General features: G+C 45.9%; 1 protein-coding gene across 6 annotated transcripts; it reads right to left on the minus strand.

The window, feature by feature from the left end:
• MANBAL (mannosidase beta like) lies at positions 1 to 27,127 on the minus strand. 6 transcript variants are annotated; one of them, XM_082429801.1, is made up of 4 exons: positions 27,000 to 27,120; positions 23,687 to 23,772; positions 16,882 to 17,084; positions 1 to 1,018 (listed from the first exon to the last, which is right to left on the minus strand). In XM_082429801.1, exons 3-4 carry the CDS (start codon positions 17,029 to 17,031, stop codon positions 911 to 913), a joined length of 258 nt encoding a protein of 85 aa, XP_082285927.1. In that variant the 5' UTR covers positions 17,032 to 17,084; positions 23,687 to 23,772; positions 27,000 to 27,120; the 3' UTR covers positions 1 to 910. The 6 variants fall into 6 exon arrangements, with proteins under 6 accessions (XP_082285927.1, XP_082285925.1, XP_082285928.1 ...); XM_082429799.1 differs by having other exon boundaries at positions 16,882 to 17,087; XM_082429802.1 differs by lacking the exon at positions 23,687 to 23,772 and having other exon boundaries at positions 16,882 to 17,087; positions 27,064 to 27,127.

A 27,127-nucleotide genomic window follows, 5' to 3' on the forward strand; every position in this document is an offset into this window, starting at 1 on the left:
TCAGCGTGTGGGGCCGTTTATTAACGTTTACTTCCCCAAATGACTTTTCCTCACCGGTCAGGGCCTGAAAGAACTGGGGGGTGTGGGAGGGGGCATAGACAGAAGCCAAAAGGTACACCTTGAGTGTGCTGTGATGGGCTGAAAAGAGGTTGGCCTGAGATCGACAAGCCCTCCCCCATTTCAGATGCTCAGGAAGTCTGGGCCCAAGAAAACACACTCACTCAGCCAAATCCCTTCCATGTGCTGGAGGAGGATGGGGCATCACCCTGGCTGGGTCTTCCACTGGCTCTCACTCCAGGCATCTTTCAGGCCTGGCTGTTTCACTAGTGGGACCACTAGCACTGCAGTGGCTTTGGCACCTTGACCTAAACAAACAGGGGAGGCCTGGCCCGGCTCCATCTGCACAAGCAGAGACAAAGGGGACTGATTAGCAGATCTGATCTGCAGGGCACAGATAATGGGAGAGGGGCGGGGCTTGTCAGCAGTAGATAATGACTCAAAAATGTAGTGTAAATCTACAAGGTGGGCTTGTCAGCATTAGATAATGACTCGAAAATGTAGTGTAAATCTATAAGGTGGGTGACTAAAGGCAGGACACGAGGATTCAGTAAGAAAATGCAACTCTGTGAGCTGACCCAACTTCTGAAGAGACTTCCAAGACAGTCTCTGCTCAAAGGGTGTTTTAGTCCCCTTGGCCCTAAACCATCATGGAAGCAGAAGGTAGAGGAAGTGGTGGTCTGCCCACTGGGGCCTGGGAACTATCATGACTGTCCAGATCTCTGTGGTCAGAGGGTGTCCCAGCCACCTCAGACCCTGAGCCCAGGACAAAGTGAGGGAAAAGAAGGTTGAGCCCCGGGACGGCAGCCCCCAAGGCCCTTGCCCGCCCACCGGGCTCCACAGGCCGCCTCTTCTACCGCTTCTTCTTGGCCTCCTTCTTGGGTCTCTTGTTTGCAGAAGGAGCAGTGGCCTTGGGCTTCCTCGTCACCTCCGCACTTCGGGGCTCAGATGGTTCTGCCTCCTGTGTGGTGACAGAAAGGAGAGTCCTGCTTAGACAAATCAAGCCTGACACCAGCAAAATGAGATCATGTCTGAGGGGACTTAGCAAACGGCGTGCCACAAAGACACAAGGGATGGAAACCGTCACTGCCAGGCCCCAGGATCCACATGTTTTGGGACTGTCCCCGGGAGGCAGGTGAAGGATAAGGGAGGAGGCCCGAGGGGAGGAGGCAGCCTTTGGAGTCTCACAGTCCTGGGGGAATCGAGGCTCCCCCAGTTCCAGTCAAGTGACCTTGTGGGCAACTCCCTTCCCCTTTCTGAGTCTTGGCTTACCCACCTGTGATATGGAAACAGTGGTGCACAACTTGGAGGGCTAATGTGAGGAGGCAAAAATGCATGGAAAGCCCCCAGTAAGTGCAAGTGCACCCAACGGCCGGCTGGCCACTGTGCGCAGGGACTGGGCAGAACGCGGGCGGGGAGCCGGCTCTGGGCAGACCTACTGTGGCTTGCTCTCCTGCCGGCCCTGCTACTCTCCTCCGCCCATTCAAGCACAGATGCCGGGGCAGGGAAGGGTGGAAAGCGCAGCCGGGCGGCCACCACACAGAGTTCTGTGGCGCCTGGCAGAGGTGCCCTGTGGGAAAGGGCAGAGGGGCAGCCTCAGGGCAGAACTCCAGACTCTCCCTACATCTGGGGCAGCTCTGGTTTTTATCTGTCATGTACATTGTGATTTGTTCCCTGTAAGATTTGGTTTAAACAAAGGTTCTGCTGATGAAAAAAGGTTCAAAACCACAGAGCAAGCCCTGGCCTTCACTGAGCTGATAAAGACAGTGGACTCTGGGGAAGGGACTCGGCCTGTCACAGCCTCACAGGCTCATGTCAGAGGAGACTCTGTCCCGTCGGGTGTCCCCTCCTCCCTGGGTGATAAATCACACTGTGCCACAGCCAGGCAGGATGTTAACAGAGTCCCATCTAGCCCAGAGAACACGAACCGCAGTCCACAGGCCTCGCCCGGCCCACAGGCAGACTTCACTTGGCCTGCAGTGTTTACTTTTAAGAATTTGAGCCAACTGGGAGATTTCCCATTCGATCTGGAGTCCTTGCTTTCCTTGAAAACTTTAAACATCCAGTGACACTGGCCCCGAACCCCCTCATGGAAGAAACGGGCTGAGCAGTGGCTGCCCCTTTATTCAGGTGCCCTGCCCCCTGCCCCCGCTGTCCCCAGCACTAATAGTAAGGAAATGTTTTCGGTACTTGTGTCCTTTTATTAAAAATGGGAAAACAAATAGCAGACCAAGAATACGAGGAGGGAGCACGCTGTTTCTAGAAAAGTATTTCTTTGTGTTTAATTGGCCAGCCCCGAGCTGCCAGCTTGCTTTACTCTCTGTCCTTCCCTGCTCACCGTCAGGCCCTGGCCCCAGCCTCGAGTCTCCGTCAGACAGAAGAGGCAGGACCATGGCTGTGGAGGGGCGGTCCCCACCTAAGGCCCAGTCCAAAGGTCTGTCAGCTCCCTCTTATCGGCCATCATTGTCTGCTCTCCACCCTGCCCGCCTGCCAGCTGAGACACCAGGTGTAAAGGCCCAGCTCAGTCCCAGGCACCCATGGGGGATCTTCCCAAGATAACCAGGGTACCGGCCCCTCCCCTGGCCAGGTCTCTGATTGCGCTCTGGACTTCCCCAGCCTGTCCCCTTGTGCTGATACTGTTTTTGTAACTTGGCAAAAAAAAAAAAAAAAAAGAAAGAAAGAAAAGTAAAAGGTTAGCCCATTAGAAAAACGAACAGACAAAACAAAACCTCAGAGGAGCCAGTGTGTCAAGTGCACAGGCTGATGGCTGCAGAGCCCAGCAGGAAGGCTACTGTTTAAGGCAAACCCCACAGGGCACAATGCCTTTGGAGACTTTGGGAGCTGGAAACCATTCCCAGCGCAGTACCTGTGCGGCCAGTGGAAACCAGTCAGTCCCTGCACGCCCTGGACAAACAGGGCCTGATTAGACAAAGGGTTTACGCACAGGGAACTTGCTGAGGCCCACCAGGATCTCCAGGGATGGAGCCCCACTCTGAGCTCAAGCTGGGCGCCTCCTCTGGTTTCAGTGGGGCCAGTTCAGAATCCAGAGATGAGGACGCCCAGCTGTGTCCCCAGTGCTTCCCTTACTTCCCTTACGCCACAGACCTTCTCTCATTCACCTCATCCTTTCTGTCACCTCCCAGACCTCTCTCCTGACCCAGCTGTCTGTCAGATGACTGGAACTGGCACCTCCCAGGCACCTCCAACTCAACTGGCCCAGACAGAGCATGGCCCCATCTCCATCTGGCCTGGCCCTCCTCCCCACCCATGGTCATAGCAACCAGAGTCCTGGCAACCCCACCCTCCCCCTCCTCCCCTCCGTCCAATCAGTCACCAAGTCCTGCTGATTAGACCTCCTCCACCTTGACCTGGCCACTCTCTTGAGCATCAAAGGCCCTACTTCAGTTTCCCCACTGCCAACCAGCCTCCCTGCTCTCTCTATGCCATGCCTTGTGCACCTGCCAAAAGAATTTTTCTAAAATGCAGATCCCCCCACCTTACACCTTCCAGTGGCTTCCATCACCCACAGTCTCATGTCCTGCTCCTGGGACGGCAGCTTAAGGAGACCACCTCTCCAGCCTCCCCTGGGCTCTCCTCCACCCCCCACACTGGGCCAGGCCCCAGGGCGTCTGGTGCTCAGCCCTAGACAAGAGGAGCACCCTTCTGTCCTTGGCCACCAGGAAACCTTTCCCCATGGTTTGGCCCAGCCCAAGGGCTGCTACTCACTGTCTAGCCTTCCTCCTCCGCTCCTCTTCCTCCAGCAGGTGCATCCCCTCCTCCACCCCTACGCCCCAGGCACCCAGGAACCTTACAATGCCACTCATTTTACCAAAGCTACATGTGCTCATGATGGTCTCCCCTACTAGTCCTTGGACAGCTTCAATTCTTCCTGAATGAATGAATGAATGAATGAAATGAAAGAAAACACAAGATCTCCCATAAGCATGGGAACTTCACTGCTGTTTATCATCATGAAGATGTAACACTTTAGACTAAGCCTCACTTTTCCCATAAGTAGAGAGGACACAAGCAGATTTTAAACCCAATATTCATACTCTAAAGCATGGCTAGATATAGCCACCAATAAGAATACTAATAATAACAGCCACAACAGCTGCTAATATTATTTACAACACGCCAGGCCCTGTGTTCTGAGGCCTGGATATATCTTATTTTTGCCTCACAAAGTGCCATAAGGAGCCCCATTAGATAGACGAAAGAAGAGACACTCAGAGAGGTTATGTGACCTGCCTAAGGTCTCAGATGGCGAGCGGCAGGGCCAGGATAATCCTAAGCTCTCAGTGGCTGTATGGTATAGCCTCTCCCGGGTTTCCTAGGGACCTCGGCGCTGATGGCAACCAAGAATCAGAGTTAACTGTGACATCTACTTTCTCCCTAGTTAGCAGCGCCTGGAAGCACAGGTGACTGTGGAATGACAATAACAGTTTGTTCCGGATCCTGCCGATGGGTCGTTCAGAACCCCCTTGCTTGTGGCAGGAGTCAGGGAAGTGGGTTAGCACTCCTCGAGTCAGGCTTTGCTCCTACAGTTGAGAGCAGCTCTCTGTGGGCGCATGGACAGAGTACAGTCACTGAGTCATCTGAGCGCATTATCTGTCTCCTCCTCACCCCAGACCTCCTCCCCTCTCCCCCAGCTCAGTTTCTGGCATCGTCACCCACCCAGTTACCCAAGCTAGACACCGCCGAGCCATCTCTGAGTTCTCGCCATTCCCTGTGTGCCTCCACATCCGATCTGTCCCCGTGGCGGGTCCACTCTGCTTTCCATGCGGCTCTCAACTCCGCCCAGTCGCCCTCTGGACACACACTACTGAGCCGGTTCAGAGCCCCCAGTCTCCTGCTTGCCCCTCCCAAGGTTTTCCTCACCACCCACCACACTGCTTTCAGAGCCTATTCTCCTAAAACGACCGTCCTGACCAGTCTGTTTTCTGCTTTAAACGTGTTGCTGGTTCCCTCTTGGTATAAGACAGATTCCAAGAGCCTCCAGGTGTCCCTATTTGTATAAATCAGATTCCAAGAACCCCTGAGTGGCCTCCAGAGCTATTCCACTGCAGCCTTGGCCCTGTCCCCGGGCATGCCCTCTCATGCAGCCCACCCTGTCACTTCTGGGCTACTGGCCAGCCAGTATCTCCCAGATGCTCTGTTCTCTTTCATGCTCTGCACAGGTGCTCAGCACCTGTCACCAATCTATTTGTGCCCAGCGCATGCAGCCTCTGTGCCGGGCAGTACAGGGTAATGAAGAAAAGGACGCACACTTCATGATGTGCACCATGTGGGTGCTTCACAAACATCAGCTGCTCAGCCTCCCATCAACCTGATAAGCCCATCTCCGTGAGCCCCATTTTACAGGCAAGGAAACTTGAGGTTCACCAAGACATACCAACTAACCCAGTGGGGCACATCCGCCTTCCCCACAAGGGACAGGGAAGCAAAGGCAGCTGTTACACACGTGATTCAGATGCTGGGGTCCTAGCCACACAGAGCTGTAGCTCCTAATTCTTAGCTGGTAAGAATGACTCAATAAATGGCTGACTTAATTTCTCTTCAAATGCACGCTGCTGGTACAAGCCAGGCAGACGGCAGACCCTGAACACTACGGCCCCACCTTTCAATCACGCTTCCTCTGAAGCAAATTTTCAGTTCCCTCAGCAATCTCACTTTGGGGAGTAAAAGAAACCACCCCCCACTCCCCACCCCACCAGGTGGTTCCTGGGTCTGCGGAGGTGTCCTCTGTGACACAGGCCTCATCAATAATGAAGCAGCTCCACAGCCACTTACAAGGCCAGAAAATTGCTGCTATTCATCAGATTCAAATAATCGAATCTGTGCCACAATGCATCAAATCTCTTCCAGCAGGGAAAGCACACAGAATTTTATGATTTCCGCTATACAGTTCAGTGTGTATTTAGTCCAATAAATCAGGACAAAATGTCATTCTACACAGACTGAAACTCTTCTCTCCTCTAAAATGGTCCAGGGAAAGAAGACCACTGTGCTATGCTCAGGTAGCCTCAAGCACCTTGCCTCACTTGATCCTCAAGAATGGCGTGGGTCGGGCATGAATGCCCTCCTATTCTAGCTTGGGACATGGGACACGGGCTCAGGCAGGGGAAGGCACCCAGTGCTGAGGCTCTGGCTCGTCCTGCTGCACGCTCTTGTCCGAGGCCCTGGGCAGGGTGGGAGCTGGGAGACCTTGCGGGGCTGGGACTAGCACTGGCCTTGAGAGGAGGACAGGACTAGCTGAAACCAAGCGGGGGAGGCCGTCCATGTGGGCTCCACAAGGCGAACGGAGACAGAGTCCAGGATGCGCTTGGCAGGCGAGGAGAACTGTGATTAGAGAGAACAGCACGGGGAGCTCATTCCAGACACGATTCAGCACCACCGCAGGCCCTGCCCACCGGCTGGTCTGCGGCTCCGTGTGTATTCCGCCGTCTCTCCCTTGAGCCGGTACACATCTCGAGACCATGTTTAGACCTTCGCCCTGCCCACCGCACAGCAGTCTCTCAAGAACTGCTTGTTAAGCGAAAAACACCCTGCCGCCCAATTCAACTGCAAATGCCTCCCAAGCTTAAAAAAAAAACACAGGGCAGAACTGCAAAGTTGGTTCTGCGAGACTGTCTCCTGAGGTGTTGAGAATGGGTGTACACCTGCCCAAGTTAATTATTTACTACGGCAGCCTTCGCTGGCAATCGGGGGTCTAGTTTAAAATCAAGACCCCCTGAACATCTAGGCCACTGCCCCGCTGCCCCCGGGAAGGCTCCATCCCTTTCAGGGCTCCAAACACTGCAGGACTTTCTGGTTGACAATGAAGTCTATGTGGGCATCACATAGAAAGCCACCACTCCTGCCATCAACTCTGGTGAGCTCTCCTCTGCCGGATCACAGTGCTGGGCATCAGCTGTCTTTGTCTGCCCAGCACCCACTCTCTGTCGGGGCCATGCCCTTTCCCTGTCCCATGTAGTTCTGGGGGACTCTGAGTCACTGTGACCACAGGAGTGGCCAGTTAAATGTGGCCTGGCCAGAAATGGACCCAATGCCCCTTCCCACCTATGGGGCAAAGTACGGACATGTGGTCAAGCCAGAGCCAAGCAGAGGCCTTCCATGAGATCTGGAAAGTGAGCAAAGGCAGAGAAATGGCTTCTCTTGCTTGTAAATCATGAGCGATAAGGACACAGACTGGGGCTGCTGTATCCTCCTGACACGTGGCAAGGGCCTCAGAATGAAGTCAACACTCCTAGAGAGCCAGGAGATGGAGAGACAGAGCCCTGAAGACCTTGCGAGCTTCCGAACCCAGGTGTGCCTTGAAATTCCCAGTTCTAAGAGCCAAAACAGTCTCTTTCTAAGGAAACTGATGGAACCAAGTTTCTGAGCTTTCAACAGAAGAGACTGAGGCAATCACGCAAAGACGGCAGGGTGGAAGTGAAGGTACCTACCCAGGGGCTGGCAGCTGGCTGGGCAGATGTGACATAAACATATGAAGACATGAGAATAGTCAGCATTTAAACTACTAGGAACAACTAATTGCCCGATGAACTAATACTACCTGCTACGTGAGTCGCTGAACTAAAAGTCAACACCCGCTTGCTTAGTGTTGACTGGATCAACATTCTGGGCAGAAAAAGATACAAAAGAGGCTTGGGAGGAAGCTCAGGAAGGCTGTGGGGAAGGGGTAGAAGGGTTCCCGACCTTTACTTCCTCACTACCTACTCCTTCACTCCTGGAATTTGGCTCCCACCTCATTAAAATTGCTGCTCTCCACTTTGAGAAAAGCAATAGACTTTTATCTTCCCAGAAAATGTGCCTAAGCATGAAAACATCACATGTTTGCACACAACTGCAAGGAGCTCACAGACTTCTGCAGTCTTTATCTAGGGATGCCCTAGGGATCTGGGACTCCCTAGTAAGAACTCAGTTCTCCTGAAAACAAACTATGAAGAAGAGCAGCCTGAACACGGCATCACTGTCACATTGAGCAGCCTCTCCTCCATCACTCAGCCGTTGCTGCCCAATCTCTGTGCCCTCCTTGAACCACTCGGGGGTTTTCAGGGTGACCACGGTCTCCTAGCCCTCTGCCCACTAGTCTGCCCATCTCCAAGAGAGCGAAAGGAATGGAGATCCCCAGTTTTGTCTGCACAGCACTCCTGTTCCTTTGGGAAATGACCTTCCCCTCCACCCCTAGAGGTCACACCACAGGATGCTCCCCTCCCCCACGCTGGCCATAGCAGTCCCCAGCTGGGTCAGCTACAGTTGCTTCTCTAGGGAATTTGGAACTGGGACCAAGCAGAAAGGCAGCCTCCAGATGCTGCAGCTGAAAGATGTAAACTTTGGGAGCTGTTAGTGGCCATGTTCCATCTTACCCGGGGGGCAGCGAGCAGAGGAAGCAGGACAAGAGAAGTGAGAGACAGGAGATGAACAGAAGGGGAGGCAGAGGGGATGCAGACGGTGAGTGATGGGGCCCTGGTGCCCACCCCTTCCAGAGGCCCAGTCGCATCCCTGCTCTGGGAGAGCACCCGCATCTTTTCAGTACCTCCCTCTACATTGCACAGAAACTACCTCAAAGTCGGCCGTGCCCCAAGTTCAGGCCTTCCCTGAATCCTCATTTCCCCTGAAAAGCTTAGCAACTCACTCTTAGGGTTTCAAGAAATAATGTTATGTTGGTTAAAATAATTCCCAGGTCTCCATCCCCAAATTCTCACTGGCTCTTTCTTTCCCATTTGGATGTCATGCTATTATTACAAACTTAACACACGTAGAACTGAACACCTTCTGTCCTCCCCAAATTGGTTTGTGCTTCAGGAAAATGGTCTAAGGACCAGACCAGTGGCTACATAACAGAATCACCTGGGCACTTTAAGAAAACACTGATCCGGGCTTCCCTGGTGGAGCAGTGGTTGAGAGTCTGCCTGCCAATGCAGGGGACATGGGGTCGAGCCCTGGTCTGGGAAGATCCCACGTGCTGCGGAGCAGCTGGGCCCGTGAGCCACAATTACTGAGCCTGCGCGTCTGGAGCCTGTGCTCCGCAAGGAGAGGCCGCGATAGTGAGAGGCCCGCGCACCGCGATGAAGAGTGGTCCCCGCTTGCCACAACTAGAGAAAGCCCTCGCACAGAAACGAAGACCCAACACAGCCATAAATAAATAAATAAATAAATAAATAACAAATACTTAAAAAAAAAAAAGAAAACACTGATCCAAGGCTTCAGAGAACAACTGAATCAGAATCTCTATAGGTACAGCCCAGGCCTTTGAAAATTCCCCAGGTGGGTGCAGCCAGACAGAGAATCATGCACCAGCCCAAGGACAGGCAATTCATGCTACCACTCCCCAGTCCCTTGCTCAAGGCAGACATCAATGAATAATTTCTTTACTCTGGAGCCTAGAAGCACCCCCCGAATCCTTTCCACCACGGCCACCATACAAACAATCAGACTGGGCATGAGAGATGAAACACAGCTGCATTCTGGAATAGACAGAAACGGTACAAGGATCTACCTTCTTATATTTTAGAACCTAGCCTAAAAGAAAATGCTTGGATTAAGTGTGACCCAGGCCTCAATCAGGCTCAAACAAATGTTTTTCTCAGGTCTTAGTTTAATGAGGTGTCAATGAGAAAATGTTCTCATTTGGCTTAGGATTCTAGGGACTTTAGTTTTAATTTTACGAAGTAGTTCTTGCTCCTACTATGGAAAAGAAAGGGGGTGGGGTGGGAAGCATTTCTATGTGTTCCCTTTTTTCCTCCCTGATTACCCCCAAAAGAGCTTTCAAATAATCTGCTAAGTATTGAAATACTGAAGTCATAAACTAGTTGCAAAAAATCAGCTCACTAGAACAACAAGAAAGACATTCTTTTGCTTTTCAAAGCCTTTCCCATCATCTGGAGCCAAAAATATTATCTTCTGACCCAAAAAGCCACTAATAAACCTTGCTTCTATAGGCTAAGCAAGAGGGGTGATTTTGCCCTAAGTGAAGTGACAGAGAGAGCAAGATTGTTCTCTGGCTCCACCTTCTCCCACCTCCTTGCCACGTTCCACTTTCAGGGACCTCCCACCTGCCTTTAGGCTGCCTAGAGTCCCCACAGCTGTCCCCCTCTGCCATAAGAGCTCCCCAGCCCCAAGTTAAAATCCCTTTCTTTTCCCCTCCCCATCCAAATTCCAAATCCCAGCTTGCTACTAAGCACAACCTCTAAGCACAGTCTTAGCACTCACCCTCTCTTTGTAAGACTGTTTAGACACACAGAATACTGTTTTTCCTTTCCATTTATTTAATAGTTCGGGGAGTGAGAAAAGGCTGCCTTATGGGGGCATGCAGAGGAAAGCTGGCAGTAGAATCCCTGCATAATTGAGGACCATTTGCTGGGGTGGTGCATCAATAAAAAGTTAAATTAATGGTACTGTATTTTTTGCTACTGCTCCATTGAAACACTAACAAACAAAAACAGAAACAAAAACAAAAAAATGTAATACAGTAACCTTCAGTTACAAAGACAATTCACTTGTGTGAGCCTTACTCCTCTAAACTTCAAGATAAATGAAAATGAGATATTCTGTACCACACTTATATTTTAAAAGATGAGGCTGTTGATACCAAAACCAGACAAAGATATCACAAATAAAGAAAATTACAGGCCAATATCACTGATGAACATAGATGCAAAAATCCTCAACAAAATATTAGCAGACCGAATCTAACAATACATTAAAAGCATCATACACCATGATCAAGTGGGATTTATCCCAGGGATGCAAGGATTTTTCAATATCTGCAAATCAATCAATGTGATACCCCACATTAACAAACTGAAGAATAAAAACCATATGATCATCTCAATAGATGCAGAAAAAGCTTTTGACAAAATTCAACATCCATATATGATAAAAAACTCTCCAGAAAGTGGGCACAGAGGGAACATACCTCAACCTCATAAAGGCCATATATGACAAACCCACAGCTAATGTCATACACAATGGTGAAACACTGAAAGCATTTCCTCTAAGATCAGGAACAAGACAAGGATGCCCACTCTTGCCACTTTTATCCAACATAGTATTGGAAGTCCTAGCCACAGCAATCAGACTAGAAAAAGAAATAAAAGGAATCCACATTGGAAAAGAAGAAGTAAAACTGTCACTGTTTGCAGATGACATGATACTATAGATAGAAAATCCTAAAGACACCACCAGAAAACTGCTAGAGCTCATCACTGAATCTGATAAAGTTGTAGGATACAAAATTAATATACAGAAATGTGTTGTATTTCTATACACTAACAATGAACTATCAAAAAGAGAAATTAAGGATTGTTATCCCATTTCCCATCAAATCAAGAAGAATAAAGTATCTAAGAATAAACCTACCTAAGGAGGTAAAAGACCTGTACTTGGAAAACTATAAGACACTGATAAAAGAGATGGAAGATGACACAAACTGATGGAAAGATATCCCATGCTCTTGGATTGGAAGAATTAATATTGTTAAAATGATCATATTACCCAAGGCAATCTACAGAATCAATGAAATCAAAATACCAAGGGCATTTTTCACAGAACTAGAATAATTTTAAAACTTGCATGGCAACACAAAAGACCCCGAATAGCCAAAACAATCTTGAGAAAAAAGAACAGAGCTGGAGGAATCACACTTCCTCACTTCAGACTATACTACAAAACTTCAGTAATCAAAACAGTATGGTAATGGCACAAAAAGAGCCACATAGATCAATGGAACAGAACAGACAGCCTAGAAATAAACCCACACTCTTATGGTCAATTAATTTACGACAAAGGAGGCAAGAATATATACAGGAGATAAGACAATTTCTTCAATAAATGCTGCTGGGAAAACTGGGCAGCTACATGTAAAAGAATGAAATTAAAGCATTCTCTGACTCCATATACAAAAATAAACTAAAAATGGCTGAAAGACCTAAATGTAACATTGGAAACCGTAAAACTTCTAGAGGAAAACACAGGCAGAACATTCTTTGACATAAATTGTAGCAATATTTTTTTACATCTGTCTCCTAAAGCAAAGGAAATAAAAGCAAAAATAAACAAATGAGACCTAATTAAACGTAAAAGCTTTTGCACAGCAAAGGAAACCATCAACAAAATGAAAAGACAGCCTACTGAATGGGAGAAAATATTTGCAAATGATATAACCAATAAGGGGTTAATATCCAAAATATATAAACAGCTCATACAACTCAACATCAAAAAAATAAACAACCTGATTAAAAAATGGGCACGTTTTTCCAAAGAGGACATGCAGATTGCTAACAGACACATGAAAAGATGATCAACATCGCTAATCATCATAGAAATGCAAATCAAAACCGCAATGAGATATCACCTCACACCTGTCAGAATGGCTATCATCAAAAAGAACACACAGGGCTTCCCTGGTGGCGCAGTGGTTGAGAATCCGCCTGCCAATGCAGGGGACACGGGTTCGAGCCCTGGTCCGGGAAGATCCCACATGCCGTGAAGCAACTAAGCTCGTGTGCCACAACTACTGAGCCTGTGCTCTAGAGCCCGTGAGCCACAACTACTGAGCCTGTGTGCCGCAACTACTGAAGCCCGCGTGCCTAGAACCCGTGCTCCACAATGAGAGAAGCCACTGCAATGAGAAGCCCACGCACCACAACGAAGAGTAGCCCCCGCTCGCCGCAACTAGAGAAAGCCCATGTGCAGCAACGAAGACTCAACACAGCCAAAAATAAATAAATAAATAAAATTAAAAAAAATAAACACACACACAAAGAAGAAAAAAAAAGGACACAAATGACAAATGTCAGCAAGGATGTGGAGAAATGGGAACACTTGTACACTCTTTGTGGAAATGTAAATTGGCCACTGTGGAAAACAGTATGGAGGTTTTCTCAAAAAAAAGAAAATAGGACTACCGTACAACCCAGCAATGCCACTCCTGGGTATATATCCAAAAACAACACATTAATTTGAAAAGATACATGCACCCCAGTGTTCATAGCAGTATTATTTACAATTGCCAACATATGGAAGCAACCTAACTGTCCATCAATAGATGAATGGATAAAGATGTGGTATATAAAATATATATGATGGAATACTACTCAGCCATGAAAAAGAATGAAATTTTGCCATTCACAACAACATGCACAGACCTGGAGGGTATTTCGCTAAATGAAATACATCAGACAGAGAAAGACAAATACTATATGATATCACTTATATGTGGAATCTAAAAAATAAAACAAACTAGTGAATATAACAGAAAAGAAGCAGACCCACAGATATAGAGAACAAACTAGCAGTTACCAGTGGGAAGAGGGAAGAAGGGAGGGGCAAGTTAGGGGTAGGGGATTAAGAAGTACAAACTATTATGTATAAAATAAATAAGCTACAAGGATATATTGTACAACACAGGGAATATAGCCAATATGTTATAATAACTATAAATGGAGTATAACCTCTAAACACTGTGAATCACTATGTTGTACCCCTGTAACTTATATAATATTGTACATCAACTATACTTCAATAAAAAAGTAATAATAAAAAAATAATAAAAGATGAGGTTGTTGTCCAAAATTAACCTCTAAATGTCTAAACAGCAGGTTTGGCTGGGGGGGGGGGGGTGGCGCGGAGGTGGGGAGGCATACTGTGGAGCCCTTTGTCAACCCCCTGCCTTGAAAGACCTCAACCTAAGATGTCACTAAAATCCTCAGAGATCAGTAAAGGGCACCCCTTTTTCTGAAAGTTTGATAAATGGACCTGGGCCTCTATGGCTAGCCTCAAAGGGTTAAGAATACAACAGGAGGTGAGCTGTGGCTCTCCGTAAGGCCACACACCTCTGACTACATCTCTGCCTGTAAAACAAGAACATTCACCACCTCCCTCCCTCATGACTCTTGGCAGGCTTCATCAGTGGCCAATGACGATAAAAATGTTTGTTATTTATAATGCCCAGTAGCACGCTGCATCTGTGAGGACAGAGCCACAGAGCACAAGGATTACGTCTTTAGAGTGTGATACAACTGTGGGCAGAAAAACTCCAATCACGACTTCCTTCTCAAAACCCCAAAACAAGAAATGTAGATGAACAGAACAATCCAGAGCCCACATACCTATCTATGTTCACCAAGGTTTTCCCCACCTTTGCTGGCTGTTCCTCCCTGCTGGTCCCCTGAATGCTGGAGCTCCTCAAGGCTCTCCCCATCTTATTCCATATTCCCTTTTAAGAGATCTCATCCTCTCTCATGGCTTTAATTACATCTTATTGACTCTCAAATGTTGATCAACACTCAGCACAGACCCTCCTCCTGATACAGACCGGCAGATGCAACTACCTACTTGACAGAATCACCTGGACATCTTAAAGACACCTGTTTAAAACTGAACCCAGAATGCTCCTTCCCCATCCCCACCCCAAGCCTGCCCCTTTGCCAGGGTTCCTCCCAGTTACACCAGCAGGATCTCTGGGACATAGTCATCTCCAAGATAGGTATCTTCAGAATATATTGTATATCGTTAAGTAAAAAAAGAAACATGTAAAACTGTGTTTAGTAGGATGCTATCTTTTGTGCATCAAAGGGAGAAAATAAATACCACACACACACATATCCATTTGCGTACTTCTTCAAAAAGAAACAAAGGAGGGATAAATCAAAATAAAAATGGTTGCCTATCAAGGGAGAAAGGGAAAAGGATGGAAGATATTGAGATTAAAGGAAACTTCTGTGACTCTATCCTGTTACGTAGTTTTAACTTTGGGAAATGTTGTATATAAAAGTTTTATATAATTTTTAAATTAAATCAAAAGGAAATACCTCTAAAAATTAAAAACAAATTGAAGCAAATTAATGTATGTCTGGGTGGGAGTATACTTATGTGAAGAAAAGACTTTACTAAACATAGTACTCTGAACTATGGGACATATTTTTGGGCCCAAAAAGAACGACAAAGAAATCATAAATTTCACTCTGAGTCTTATTGTTAGTAGAGAAAAAAACACATAATTATTTGAAAACTGTAATAAGTATGTTGTAGATGTGCAGAATAGAGTTTACATTAAAAAAAAAAAAGAAAGAAAGAAAAGAAAACGGCTATCCTTAGAAAAGCCAGCTTGCAAGGTTGGCCTTTGGCTGGCATCTGGGAAACTGGATTTTGGGTGGTTCCCACAATTCCCAGAACTGATAAGAATGGTTCACTATGGGACTTCCCTGGCAGTCCAGTGGTTAAGACTTCGCCTTCCAATGCAGGGGGTGTGGGTTCGATCCCTGGTCAGGGAGCTAAGATCCCACATGCCTTGTGGCCAAAAAACCAAAACATAAAACAGAAGCAATATTGTAACAAATTCAATAAAGACTTTAAAAATGGTCCACATCAAAACAAACAAAAAAAAATCTAAAAAAAAAGAATGGCTCACTATGACTAACCTGTTCGTGGAAACAATATGGTTTATGCTGAATACCTGCCTTCTTGCTGGAAGTCTGGAATTTTGGTTTGTGCTACGCAGAGGGTGCTTATGTCACCTGTCCCCAGTAAAACCCTAGGCAATGAGTCTCTAATGGGTTTCCTTGGTAGACAATATTTCATACAACTTCATGGGGTTCCCACTGAAAATCAAAGCTTTATTGGTCAAGACTGGAGGTTGCTAGAGCCCAAACTCACTGTTCTGAACACTAATAAAGGGAAAGAACCAAGCATTTATCCTGCCTTTTACTATGAACAGCATTTCAGAGTAACCATATAGGGATGAGGAAAAGGTCTTCTTCATTGAAGAATTCCAGCTAATAAAGGCCAAAGGAAATAATGGATCTAAGCAATGATCAGTGGATGCTAAAACCATTCAGGTGAAAGAGTTATAAAATGAAGATTTTATAACAGAGGGATCAGCTATTACCACCTGAACCCACAGATATCTTAGAATCTCTGTGTGACAACCAGACACCAAGTGCTGATTGATGACATGTAATAAGAAGTACACAGCACTAGCTATGAGGTGTTCTCACTAAATAACTTGATCTGAATCGAATCAAGCCTCTAAACTGAATTTCTTGTTGACAAGAGATATGGGGAACAAGGCAACATGCCAAATGACACCACAGAGAAGCAGTCAGCCAAATCCTGGATGTGGATGTGGCAGATGACAATGACCTGCTTTCTCCAGCAAACCAAGGTCGTGAGAAAATTGGGAGTCGGGTGGTGGAAGGAGGGTACAGAGCTACAGATTACAGAGACCTATAGAACGAGAGTCAAAACAACAAGAAAGCCAACCTGATCATGTCACTCTCTTCCTTAAAACCCCTGGGGACCCGCCACTCCTCTGGCTGTTCTCATCGTGTCCTTTCTGTGCTCTGGCCACAGTCACCTGCATTCAGTTCCTAAACCATTCCTTCATTCCTCGGGTCCTTACACATGCAGTTCCCTCTCCTTGGGGGAGGGGGAACAACCCAGCCCCTGCCCCAGTGTAAGATTAGGTCCTTCCCCCTTGTTATACACCCTCACAGTACTCTGTACTTCTCAGGGAAACATGTGTATTTGTTACATATCTGCCCTTCTCCCAAAGACTAGAAGTTCCTTGAGGGCACACACCACATCTTTCAGCAGAGTCTGACACACAGTAAGTATGTGCTAAATAAAAATCTGCTTAACGCACATGTGAACAAATAAGGTATGAACGATATGGCCCAATGCCACCAGGTGGGAATTTAGGGACACTCTAAATCAATAAAGCCCCGCGTAATCCCTGATAGTCTTCATTGCTGTGATATCTATTTTCAGTACCTAGAACCCGGTCTAAGGAGCGGAGGCTCACAGGGAAGGACTCACCGCCTCGTGGGACTTGGGAATGGGTACAATGATGGCCAGTACACAGATGAGCTGGAAGATGGCACCCAGGAAGAGTCCATATCGCAGCAGGTTCTCCAGGAATGTGGGTTCGGGCACCTCGGGAGGGGAGAAGTCCAGGTCGGAGGCCATGGCCCCAGCTTGCTGCCTGAGGTCCCCTCCGATTCACCACTCTCCAGAGCCGACTTCTAAATGCAAAGAGTTAATGTCATGTTTCTACAACTGACGTTTAAATGGTTCCACTTCCACAAACACACCCACATACATGCAAGAATATATAAAGCAACTGCGATTAAATGTTAACAATTCTTGAACCTAAGTGGAGGATATATGGAGAGTCATTGCCCCATTCTTTCAACTTTTTTGTATGTTTGAAATTTTTCCAAAAATGAAGTTACAGGAGATAAATAAATAAATGCAAACATTTCAACAAAAATCTCAAATCAACATACGTTTGCTGAAGGCCTGCTCTGTTTCAGGTTTTATTTATTTGTTCATTTATACATCCAGTCACTCATTCAACAAATACTTATTGAACACCAAGCACTGAAGAGTGAGTAAAACAGACAAATCCCTGCTCTCTCGGGGCCTACCTCTCAGGACAGAGGGACAGAGGCGGACAAAGAACACATCCAGATGGGACATGCCATCTAGTGATAACTGTTTTGAAAAAGGCTTCAGAAGGGCATCATTTTATTTTGTATAGGGTGGCAGGAAGGGCCTCTCTGAAGAAGAGACAGGAATGAAGTGACAGAGATAGGAAGTATGAGACTGAGCCAGTGAAGCATCTCAGGGAAGCATATTCCAGGCAGAGAGAAAAGCAAGTGTAGAGGCCTCAGGGCAGGGATATGAGTCCAAAATGGCCAGAGAGGCATACAGGAGGGAGTGTAGAAGAAGGTAAGATCAGAAGGAATGGCGACTGACCTTGTAGGACCCTAACACTTCTGATTTGATTGAGTAAAATGTAAAGCCACAGAAGGGTTTTGGGCAGAAAAGTGACATAATCTGATTTACACTTTTTTTTGGCCATGCCACATGGCTTGTGGGATCTTAGTTCCCCAAGCAGGGATCGAACCCGGGCCCCTGGCAGTGGAAGCACAGAGCCCTAACCACTGGACCGCAGGGGAATTCCCTGATTTACATTTTAAATGGGGTGGGGGGGGGTGCAGAGTGGACGTAGGGAGACCAGTGAGGGAACTACTACCAGTAACCCAAATAAGAGATGCTGGGGACATGGACGACAGGGGCAGTGGTGCCCAGTGGTGGCAGGTCCGGCCTCAACCCACCTCTCTAGCCTCTCACTTCACCAGAGTCCCCCACTCCTAATACACTGGTCGAGCTGAAAGACCTGCCTGTAATTCTCCAAGAGCACTGAGCTCTTTCAAATCCTGGGCCTCTACCCAAGTGGCACACTCTGCCAAGAATGCCCTTTCCCATTACGACTGCTTGGCGAAGCCCCTACTCTACCTCCAAGGCTGAGCTCGTGCCCCCTCCCCAGCATGCCTTTCTTACTGCCCTCCTCCTACCCTGGTAGGACTGAACTGCTCCCCCTCTACCACAGCACCCACGAGTGGCTTCCTTTGGCCCACCCCAATGAGAAAGGGGAAAACTTACTTGGGAACCAGGCCCACCTGACTCCAAAGCCCTTTGTGTTTTCAGGGATCTGTGCCACAAGGCAACTTTCCACTAAATCTGAGCTGTCCAATATGGTGGCCCTGAGCCACATGTGGCTATGGAGAGTTGAAACACAGCTAGTCCAAACTGAGATGGCTGTTCAGTTAGGTCCACACTCAATTTAGAAGATAGTGTGAACATAAGACTGTATCAATAGGGCTTCCCTGGTGGCGCAGTGGTTGAGAATCTGCCTGCCAATGCAGGGGAACGGGTTTGAGCCCTGGACCGGGAAGATCCCACATGCCACGGAGCAACTAAGCCCGTGTGCCACAACTACTGAGCCTGCACTCTAGAGCCCGCATGCCACAGCTACTGAAGCCCACACGCCTAGAGCCCATGCTCCGCAACAAGAGAAGCCACCGCAATGGGAAGCCTGTGCACCGCAATGAAGAGTAGCCCCTGCTCGCTGCAAATACAGAAAGCCCGTGCGTGGCAACAAAGACCCAACGCAGCCAAAAATAAATAAAAATTTTAAAAAATTAATTTAAAAAAAAGAACGTATCAATAAAATATCTCGCTAACAGTGTTTTATACTGACTGCATGTTGAAATAATATACTGGGTTAAATAAATTATTAATTTCATCTGATGTTGAAAAAGAACTAAGTTGGAGGATTCACTTTCTGATTTCAAAACTTAGTATAGAGCTACAATAATCAAAACAGTGTGATACTGGCATAAGGATCTAGGCCAATGGAACGGAATAAAGAGCCCAGAAGTAAATCCTCACATATATAGTCAACTGATTTCTGAACAAGGGTGCCAAGACAATCCAATGGGGAAGGATAGTCTTGTCAAGAAATAGTGCTGGGAAAATTGGATATACACATGCAAAAGAATGAACTGGACCCTTATCTTACACCGTATACAAAAATTAACTCAAAATGGATCAAAGAACTAAACTTAAGAGCTAAAACTATTAAACCTATAGAAGAAAACATAGGCGGAGTCTTCACGACATTGGATTTGGCAATGACTTCTTAGATGTGACACCAAACCACAGGCAACAAAAGAAAAAATAAATTGGACTTCATCAGAATCAAAAACTTTTGTGCATCAGAGGGCACTATCAAGAGAGTGAAAAGACATACTGGAAAACAGTTTGGCAATTTCTAAAAAAGTTAAACGTAGAATTACCACATGATCCAGCAATTCCACCCCTAGGTATATACCCAACAGAACTGAAAGCATGGACTCAGATACTTGTACACCAATGTTCACAGCTACACTATTCACAATAGCCAGAAGATGGAAACAACCAAGAGTCGATCAACAGATGAATGGATAAACAAAATGTGGTATAGACAAAGGACAAAGGACATTCACTCAGCTACTAAAATGAATGAAATTCTGATACATGCTACATGGATGAACCTTGAAAACATGCTAAATGAAATAAGCCTGACAGAAAAGGACAAGTATTGTATGATCCCACTCATTAGGTACCTAGAATTGGCAAATTCATAGAGACAGAAACTAGAATATAGGTTACAGGGGCTGGAGGAGGGGCAATAGGGAGTCATTGTTTAATGAGTACAGAGTTTCAGTCTGGAATGATGAAAAAGTTCTGGAAATAGTGGTGATGGTTACACACACTGTACACTTAAAAATGGTTAAAATGGTAAATTTTATGTTATGGATATTTTACCACACACACACACAAACTGTACCTGTTTCTTTCTACTTTCTAAATGTGGCTACTAGAAAATTTTAAATTACACACATGGCCTGCATTATATTCCTATGGATGGCTCTGGGTTAAGAGACTATCCTAAAACCTTCCTCCACTTTGGCTCTGCGGCTTCACTGCTTTGCAACATTTTTCCAACATGAAGGAGTAGTGACTAAAGGATGACAAAAACAACCTTCCAAGTGAACAGACTGGGGTTTATGCAAATGCGCATTGTCTACCTTTCAACCTAGTCACTTAGGAAGGTGATGTGCCCGAGCCGACAAGGTGGCCACTGTTTCCCACCACTTCGGTCTCCTTTGGGAATGGCTTTCAAAGCCTTAGGCTCACTTTTTTTTTCCCCCCCCAAAATCCTCAGAGCTGGCAGATCTTCATCCTCCCAGGAAGGATTTGACTTCTGGAAGGAACCCAACATCATCTGGATCCAAGTGTGGTGAATCAGGTGGAGCCTCAAGCCCAGGAATACCATTTTTGGTCAAATACAAGGTTATGACGCTCAGACCCTAGGCAGATTGTTTGGGGTGGCTCAGAAACTGGCCCTGAAGTGAATTCCAAGGCTGCTGCAAGAACAGCTTTACTGGAGGAAACGTACAGCCCAGACAGGACACTATATCCTTACACCATGTGAATAGCAAGGTATAAAAATGTTCTCTCATTTCTTCACAGTTGCACCTCATAAATATACACTTTTTTAAAATGCCCTTGGCCCTAAACTTTACATTTAAGGCTGTAACAAGCCTAGTGGGCTTATCAATACTTAGATTTATTAATGTTACTCACAGCAACATTGTTAAGAATATTTGTAGTACAATAAAAACATGGGGCCAAGAGTCAGGCGGGGGCACAAACCCTGCTTCTATCAGCAATTAGCTACACTTTGGGCCAATCTCTTGACCTCCTACAGACTTGATGTTCTCAGAAGCCAAACAACAACAATAATATCTATTCAAAGCTATAATGCATTTAGGCTTTTTTTTTTTTAATGGCAATTAGGCAATATAACAAGAGCCATAAAAGTGATTATATCCTTTGACTGAATAACTCACTTCCTAGAATCTACAGTAAGGAAACAATTCAAAAGAAGAAAAAGGCTTCAGGTACAAAAAAGTTCATGGCAGTGCTATTCATAATACTGAAAAGCAGGAAGCAACTAAAGTGTCCAACAATAAAGAAGCAGTTAAGCCAATTATGGTACATCATGGGATATTCCCCGTTGGCTAAAATGGCAAGTACGTATGTGGTGTATCAGGTCAGCAGAAAGTCTTTGCAAAATTATATTAAATGAAAAAAGAAAATAATTACATAAACACTGACTGCAGCCATGTATAAACTATGATTTCACTGGCTAAAGATCAAAAGAGGCCATAAGAAAATGTAAATAGTTGCTGTTAAAGTGAAGGGCTCATAAGTTTTCATTGTGGGGGGAATATCATTGAAAAAACTGAATACAATCTAAAAGAAAAATCCATGCCTATCTACTCCTCTCACAAGGCTTTTATAGGGTCTAATGAAACGCTGCCCAAGAGAACTTTCTGCAATTATGGAAATGTTCTATACTTCTGTTCTCCAATATGGTAGCCACCAGCCCCATGTGGCTATTAAGCACTTAAATGAGGCTTAAGGAACTGAATTTTTCATTTTACTTTTACTTTATTTATAAATAGTTGCATGTGGCTAGAGGACTCCCACATTGGACAGCGCAGGTACAACCAGAGGGTGGTTGTAATAAAGTTCTGGAAAACATAAAATGCTCTATACATCTTGTGTCTGCTTTAGAACTCCTGTCTAATTTTCTCTGTACCCCTACACTTTACTTCCCAGTCTGCCTGCCAGGATTTCTGGGTTTTCCTTTCCTGCATACAGAAGTCACAAGAGTCCTACTCATCCTTCAGCTCCCAAAAAGGAGGCTCTTATCCCTCAGACTCCTTGAAAGGCTTTGCTCCCCCCACCCCACCCCCGACACTGTCACAGCAGTAGCAGTAAGCGAATCATTTGCCAGATGTGCACAGCACTTTACAGTCAGCACCTCATTCATTTCACAACCACTCTGGGAGGCGGGTATTACTAACGAGGATGAGGAAACCGAGGCTTGGGAGAGGTTACGTGGCCTACCCTGGGATTACTTGGCTGAGAAGTGGCAAAGTTAGGATTCAAACTGGCTGGTGGGTATGACTGAAACTTAGCTGGTGGTCAATGGTTTTCAAACTGCAGGCTGTGGCCAATTTTTGAGCCATGGAAACCATTAAGGGGGCTGCAGCTGACATTTTTTCCTCTTTAATTTTATTAACCAGTACTTTAATTAATTAAGTAAATGACAATAGAAAATATCATATCAGTAAGGGTGAGTATTGTGTCCTGAAGCTTTTTTTTTTTAACCAGTTATATCCATCTACATCCAAGCAAGGATGTTCTGGGTCAAAATTCAAAATGTATTTCTTATTGTTTGAGAAATACTACACAGTCTAATGTTTTTACTTGCTCCACTATAAGCTCCTGGACAGCAGGGACCCAGGGTCCATCTTGAGTTTCTTCCAGGGCCTGACTCAGATATTTGGTAACTGATGAAACCTATGGTTGTTTCCCACCTTTAAAGTAAGAGCAGATGCCCCAACCAACAGCCTCATTTAACAAGGAGGAGGGGGAGCGGAGAGGCACGGTGCTTGCTTAGGCTCTACCAGTGAGTCAGGGCAACGCGGAACATCCCGCTAGGTCTCTAACCCTGTGATGCTCCAGACTTGCTTAAGAGCAAAGGTTTTTACACATGGGGGGAAACTCATACCCCCATCAGAATTTCATAAAAAGTACAGAGCCATTTATTATCAGACATGGCAAATAATTTCATAAGGTTATCCGACCCCTTGAGGCTCATCTGTGAATGCCAGATACCAGTGGTCTGAAGCTTTTATTCACTGGACACATATTTACTGAGCATCATTCTAGTTCCTGCCATGGAGTTTTCATCCAATTGGAGGCACTCAAACACACACATATAGATATGTAATGGCAGCAGTATTATCAGAAATATAAATAGGGAGACAAGGGGTGCTATTTTGTATGAGGTAGTCAGGCAAAGGCCTCTCTGAGAAGGTGTCATTTCAGCAAAGGCAAGAAAAAAGTGAAAGAACAAGTCATTTCAATTCCTGTTAGGTACCCCAAGGTGGAGAAACAGCAAAGGATAAGGTCCTGAGGCAGGAATGAACTTTATGACCAAGGAGAAGAGAGTAGAGTGAGCAGCTGTGTAGGACCAGCAGAACTCTGGGTCAAAGGGGAGCCACTGGAAAGTTCTTAGCAAAGAAACGACATGATCTGACTCATTTTTAAATGGTCCCTGTGGCTGCTGTGTTGAGAACAGAATGTAGAGGGGCAAGAGTGGTAATAGGGAAACCAGTTAAGAGGCTACTATATAATAGTCAAAAAGACACACTTGCACCAGGTGGCAGTAGAGGCGGTAAATTCTCAGGTTGTAGATATATTTTGAAGAGAGGGCCAACAAGATTTCTGAGATGAAATCTGAAAGAGAGAAATTAAAAATAAGACCTGAAGGTGAAACTATTCTGTATGATACTGTAATGGTGAATACAAGACATTAAGCATTTGTCAAAACCCATAGAACTGGACTTCCCTGGGGTCCAGTGGTTAAGAACCTGCCTTCCAATGCAGGGGACGCGGGTTCGATCCCTGGTCGGGGAACTAAGATCCCACATGCCGCAGGGCAACTAAGCCCGCGCGCCACAACTACAGAAGCCTGCCCCCTGCAACTAGAGAAGGCTGTACACCACAACGAAGAGCCTGCATGCTGCAACTAAGACCCAGCAAACTTTACAGCACAAAGAGTAAACTTTAATGTACATGAATTTAAAAAAAAAATCATTTAGGTATCCAGGATGGAATGCAGAATGTGACATTCTGAATCTAAATGTATTAGAAATGGATGAAGCGATTTCACTGAAGGGGTACGGGGAATCAGGTGCTGACCTCAGTAACTTTGGAAATGGATGGAGTTTGTAAGACTAAAGGCAAAAGGAACTGTATATGTCACTGTACTCTAGTTAATAAAGTTGTTTCCCACATAGGATATAGGTTACCAATTCTGAAACAACTATACATATACACTGGAATTGAACAATTAAGTAAATGGATGGTAGATGGTGGGAGCTAGGTTTGTTACAGTTGGAGTTGAAGGTTACAGTTAAGCCACAGGAGGCTAGAATGATCCATGTGGAATGGATGAGTGTTGCAGACATCAGTATAAACTCATATTTAGATTAATATAGATACAGAAGGCTACATATTTATATATATACGTGTGTGTGTGTGTATATATATATATACGTAGAGAGGGAGAGGAGAGGGAGAGGGAGATTAGTCTACACACATACATCTCTTGCTCTTTTGCTCTGGGCATACCAGTAGCAATGAGCACACCTAGCACCCAGATCTTGGTTTCTGATACCATTCTCCAATAAAAGGAACCAGGGCTCCTGGGAGAAATGGTTAACTCTAGGACTGATGCAGGAAATACACAAGATGAACCTGTAACAGAAAGTAAGAAAGTGTTCAAAAAAACCCAAAACACATTGATCGGGGTATGTCAAAGGGATATAGAAGCCACTTCAAAGAGCTCCCAATCGCCAAAGCCAGAACAATTTGGACAAAAAAATAAATTAAGTAGTACTGGATTATAACCCAAAGTATGAAAAGAAATATCCAAGACTATACTGATATAAATGATTTAATAAATACACAAATTTCCCATGGAGAATTTCAAATAATTTATGTAGATAATCTGTCTTAAAGTGTGACGTGAAATTCCACACTCCTTAAGCATGGGCTGTGCATAATGACTTCCTTCCAAGAGTACAATATGGAAAAGTGGGGGAAGGGGAGTAACTTTACAGTGGAAGAACTTGACTACCTCAAGCTAGTGATCTGGGTTAACATCATCTGTGATAACTTATATTGAAAGTATATACCCTTGATGTGATATGATGAGAATGGCACTTTACCTCTGTGGTCTTCCTCCCCCAAACCTATAACTCCAATCTCATCATAAGAAAAACACCAGACAAATCCCAGCTGAGGGTCATTTTACAAGATATCTGACCAGTAATACTCAAAACTGTCAAGTTTATCTAAACGAGGAAAGTCTGAGGAACTATCACAGTCCTAGAAGCCTAAGGAGACACGAATAATGTAATATGGGATCCTGGAACAGAAAAAGGACATTAGGAGAAAACCGAGCAAATCGGAAGAGACCATGGACTTTAGTTAATAATAATTTACTGATATCAGTTCATTAACTGTGACAAAAGTATTATACTAATGTAAAATGTTAATAATAGGGAAAACTGTGTGGGAGATATATGGGAACTCACTGCAGCATCTTCACAATAATTTTGTAAATCTAAAATTGTTCTCAGGACTTCCCTGGTGGCCCAGAGGTTAAGAATCCGCCTGCCAACGCAGGGAACATGGGTTTGAGCCCTGGTCCGGGAAGATCCCACATGCCGCGGAGCAACTAAGCCCGTGCGCCACAACTACTGAGCCTGCGCTCTAGAGCCCGCAAGCCACAACTACTGAGCCTGCACTCTAGAGCCCCTGTGCCACAGCTACTGAAGCCTGCGCGCCTAGAGCCCGTGCTCCACAACAAAAGAAGCCACCGCAATGAGAAGCCCGCGCACCACAAAGAAGAGTAGCCCCCACTCGCCGCAACGAGAGAAAGCCCGCACGCAGCAACGAAGACTCAACACAGCCCCCTAAAAAATAAAAATAAATAAAATAAATTAATAATAAATAAAATAGTTCTCAAATAAAAAGTTTATTGGAAAAAAAAAGTCACTATTTCAAAATAAATAAATAACCCCTGAGACATGTATAGCTGTCCAGACTTAGCAAACAGAAACTAAGTCTTCTCTTAGACTGAAAGAAACAGATTCTAAGGATGTTGGTAGGGGATCCTTGGCTTCTAATGAAGTGATTTAAAAATTCTGTCCTGAGACTGGAGAACAGAAAATCAGTGTCAGGAATTACTGCCTTACAGCCATGGGCTGTATACCCAGACCCGTCCCATTACAACAAATTCCCAAGAACTGCTCAAAACTGGGTTAGAATTTTGTCCTATGGATAGGTAAGCCATCTCCTAGAGCAGTCAAAACTGGCAGCCAGTAGGCTGAAGCTGGTGGGCAGATGTCCTACAAAATGTAATTATTAAATCCGAATTTGTTGCCACCACTTAAAAAGTGAGGTTTCACATACTCATTTCCCACTTCCCTTAAAAAGAAATAAATCAGCGAACACGCACTGTGCATTTACTAAGCGCCTTGCATTCACCAACTCATTTAATCCTCAGATTAACCCTATGCGCCCATTTTACAGAGGAGGAAACTGAGAACCAGAGAGGCAACCAGAGCTCGCCCACGGTTACACAGCAATAGGGGAACACTCAGGGGTCAAACCCCAGCCAGACTGACTCCAGGGCTCTGGCTCCTCCTAAAGCTCCGTCAGTGGGAAGAAAGGCCAGGTCACAACTGTGAGGAGCACCGGGTTCTGGCCCTGCTCAGAACTAAAGCGCTGAGGGACAGCAAGACAGGCTCTCCGCCCCCCTGGGACTCAAACTCCCCTCCCAAGTAACTTCCGAAAGAGCGACCCAGGAAGTTATTTACGCCGCGCACGCAGTGGCCCCCGGGCCGGCAGAACAGCGCCGCCTGCGGCGCCCGAGCTTAAGCCCCTCTCCGTACCTCAGCATCTGCGACTCCACCCCGCCCCGAAGCCCAGGACCGGCCACAGCGTCGCCGCACTCACCTCCAGCGCCGCCGCACCGCGCCCCCGGAAGTGGTTCCTGGAGACCTCGGTCCCGGAAGTGACG

Source organism: Balaenoptera physalus (assembly GCF_965194825.1).
Source record: "Balaenoptera physalus genome assembly, chromosome: 16".
NCBI classification, from domain to species: Eukaryota; Metazoa; Chordata; class Mammalia; order Artiodactyla; family Balaenopteridae; genus Balaenoptera; species Balaenoptera physalus.

What these genes read in the sequence shown, in the direction of transcription:
- MANBAL (XM_082429802.1), bottom strand. Translation starts at nt 17,031, where the DNA reads ATGGCCTCCGACCTGGACTTCTCCCCTCCCGAGGTGCCCGAACCCACA. An exon ending in TTCCCAAGTCCCACGAGGCG is followed by an intron (nt 1,019 to 16,881) that starts GTGAGTCCTTCC and finishes GTCACCACACAG; the next exon opens with GAGGCAGAACCATCTGAGCC.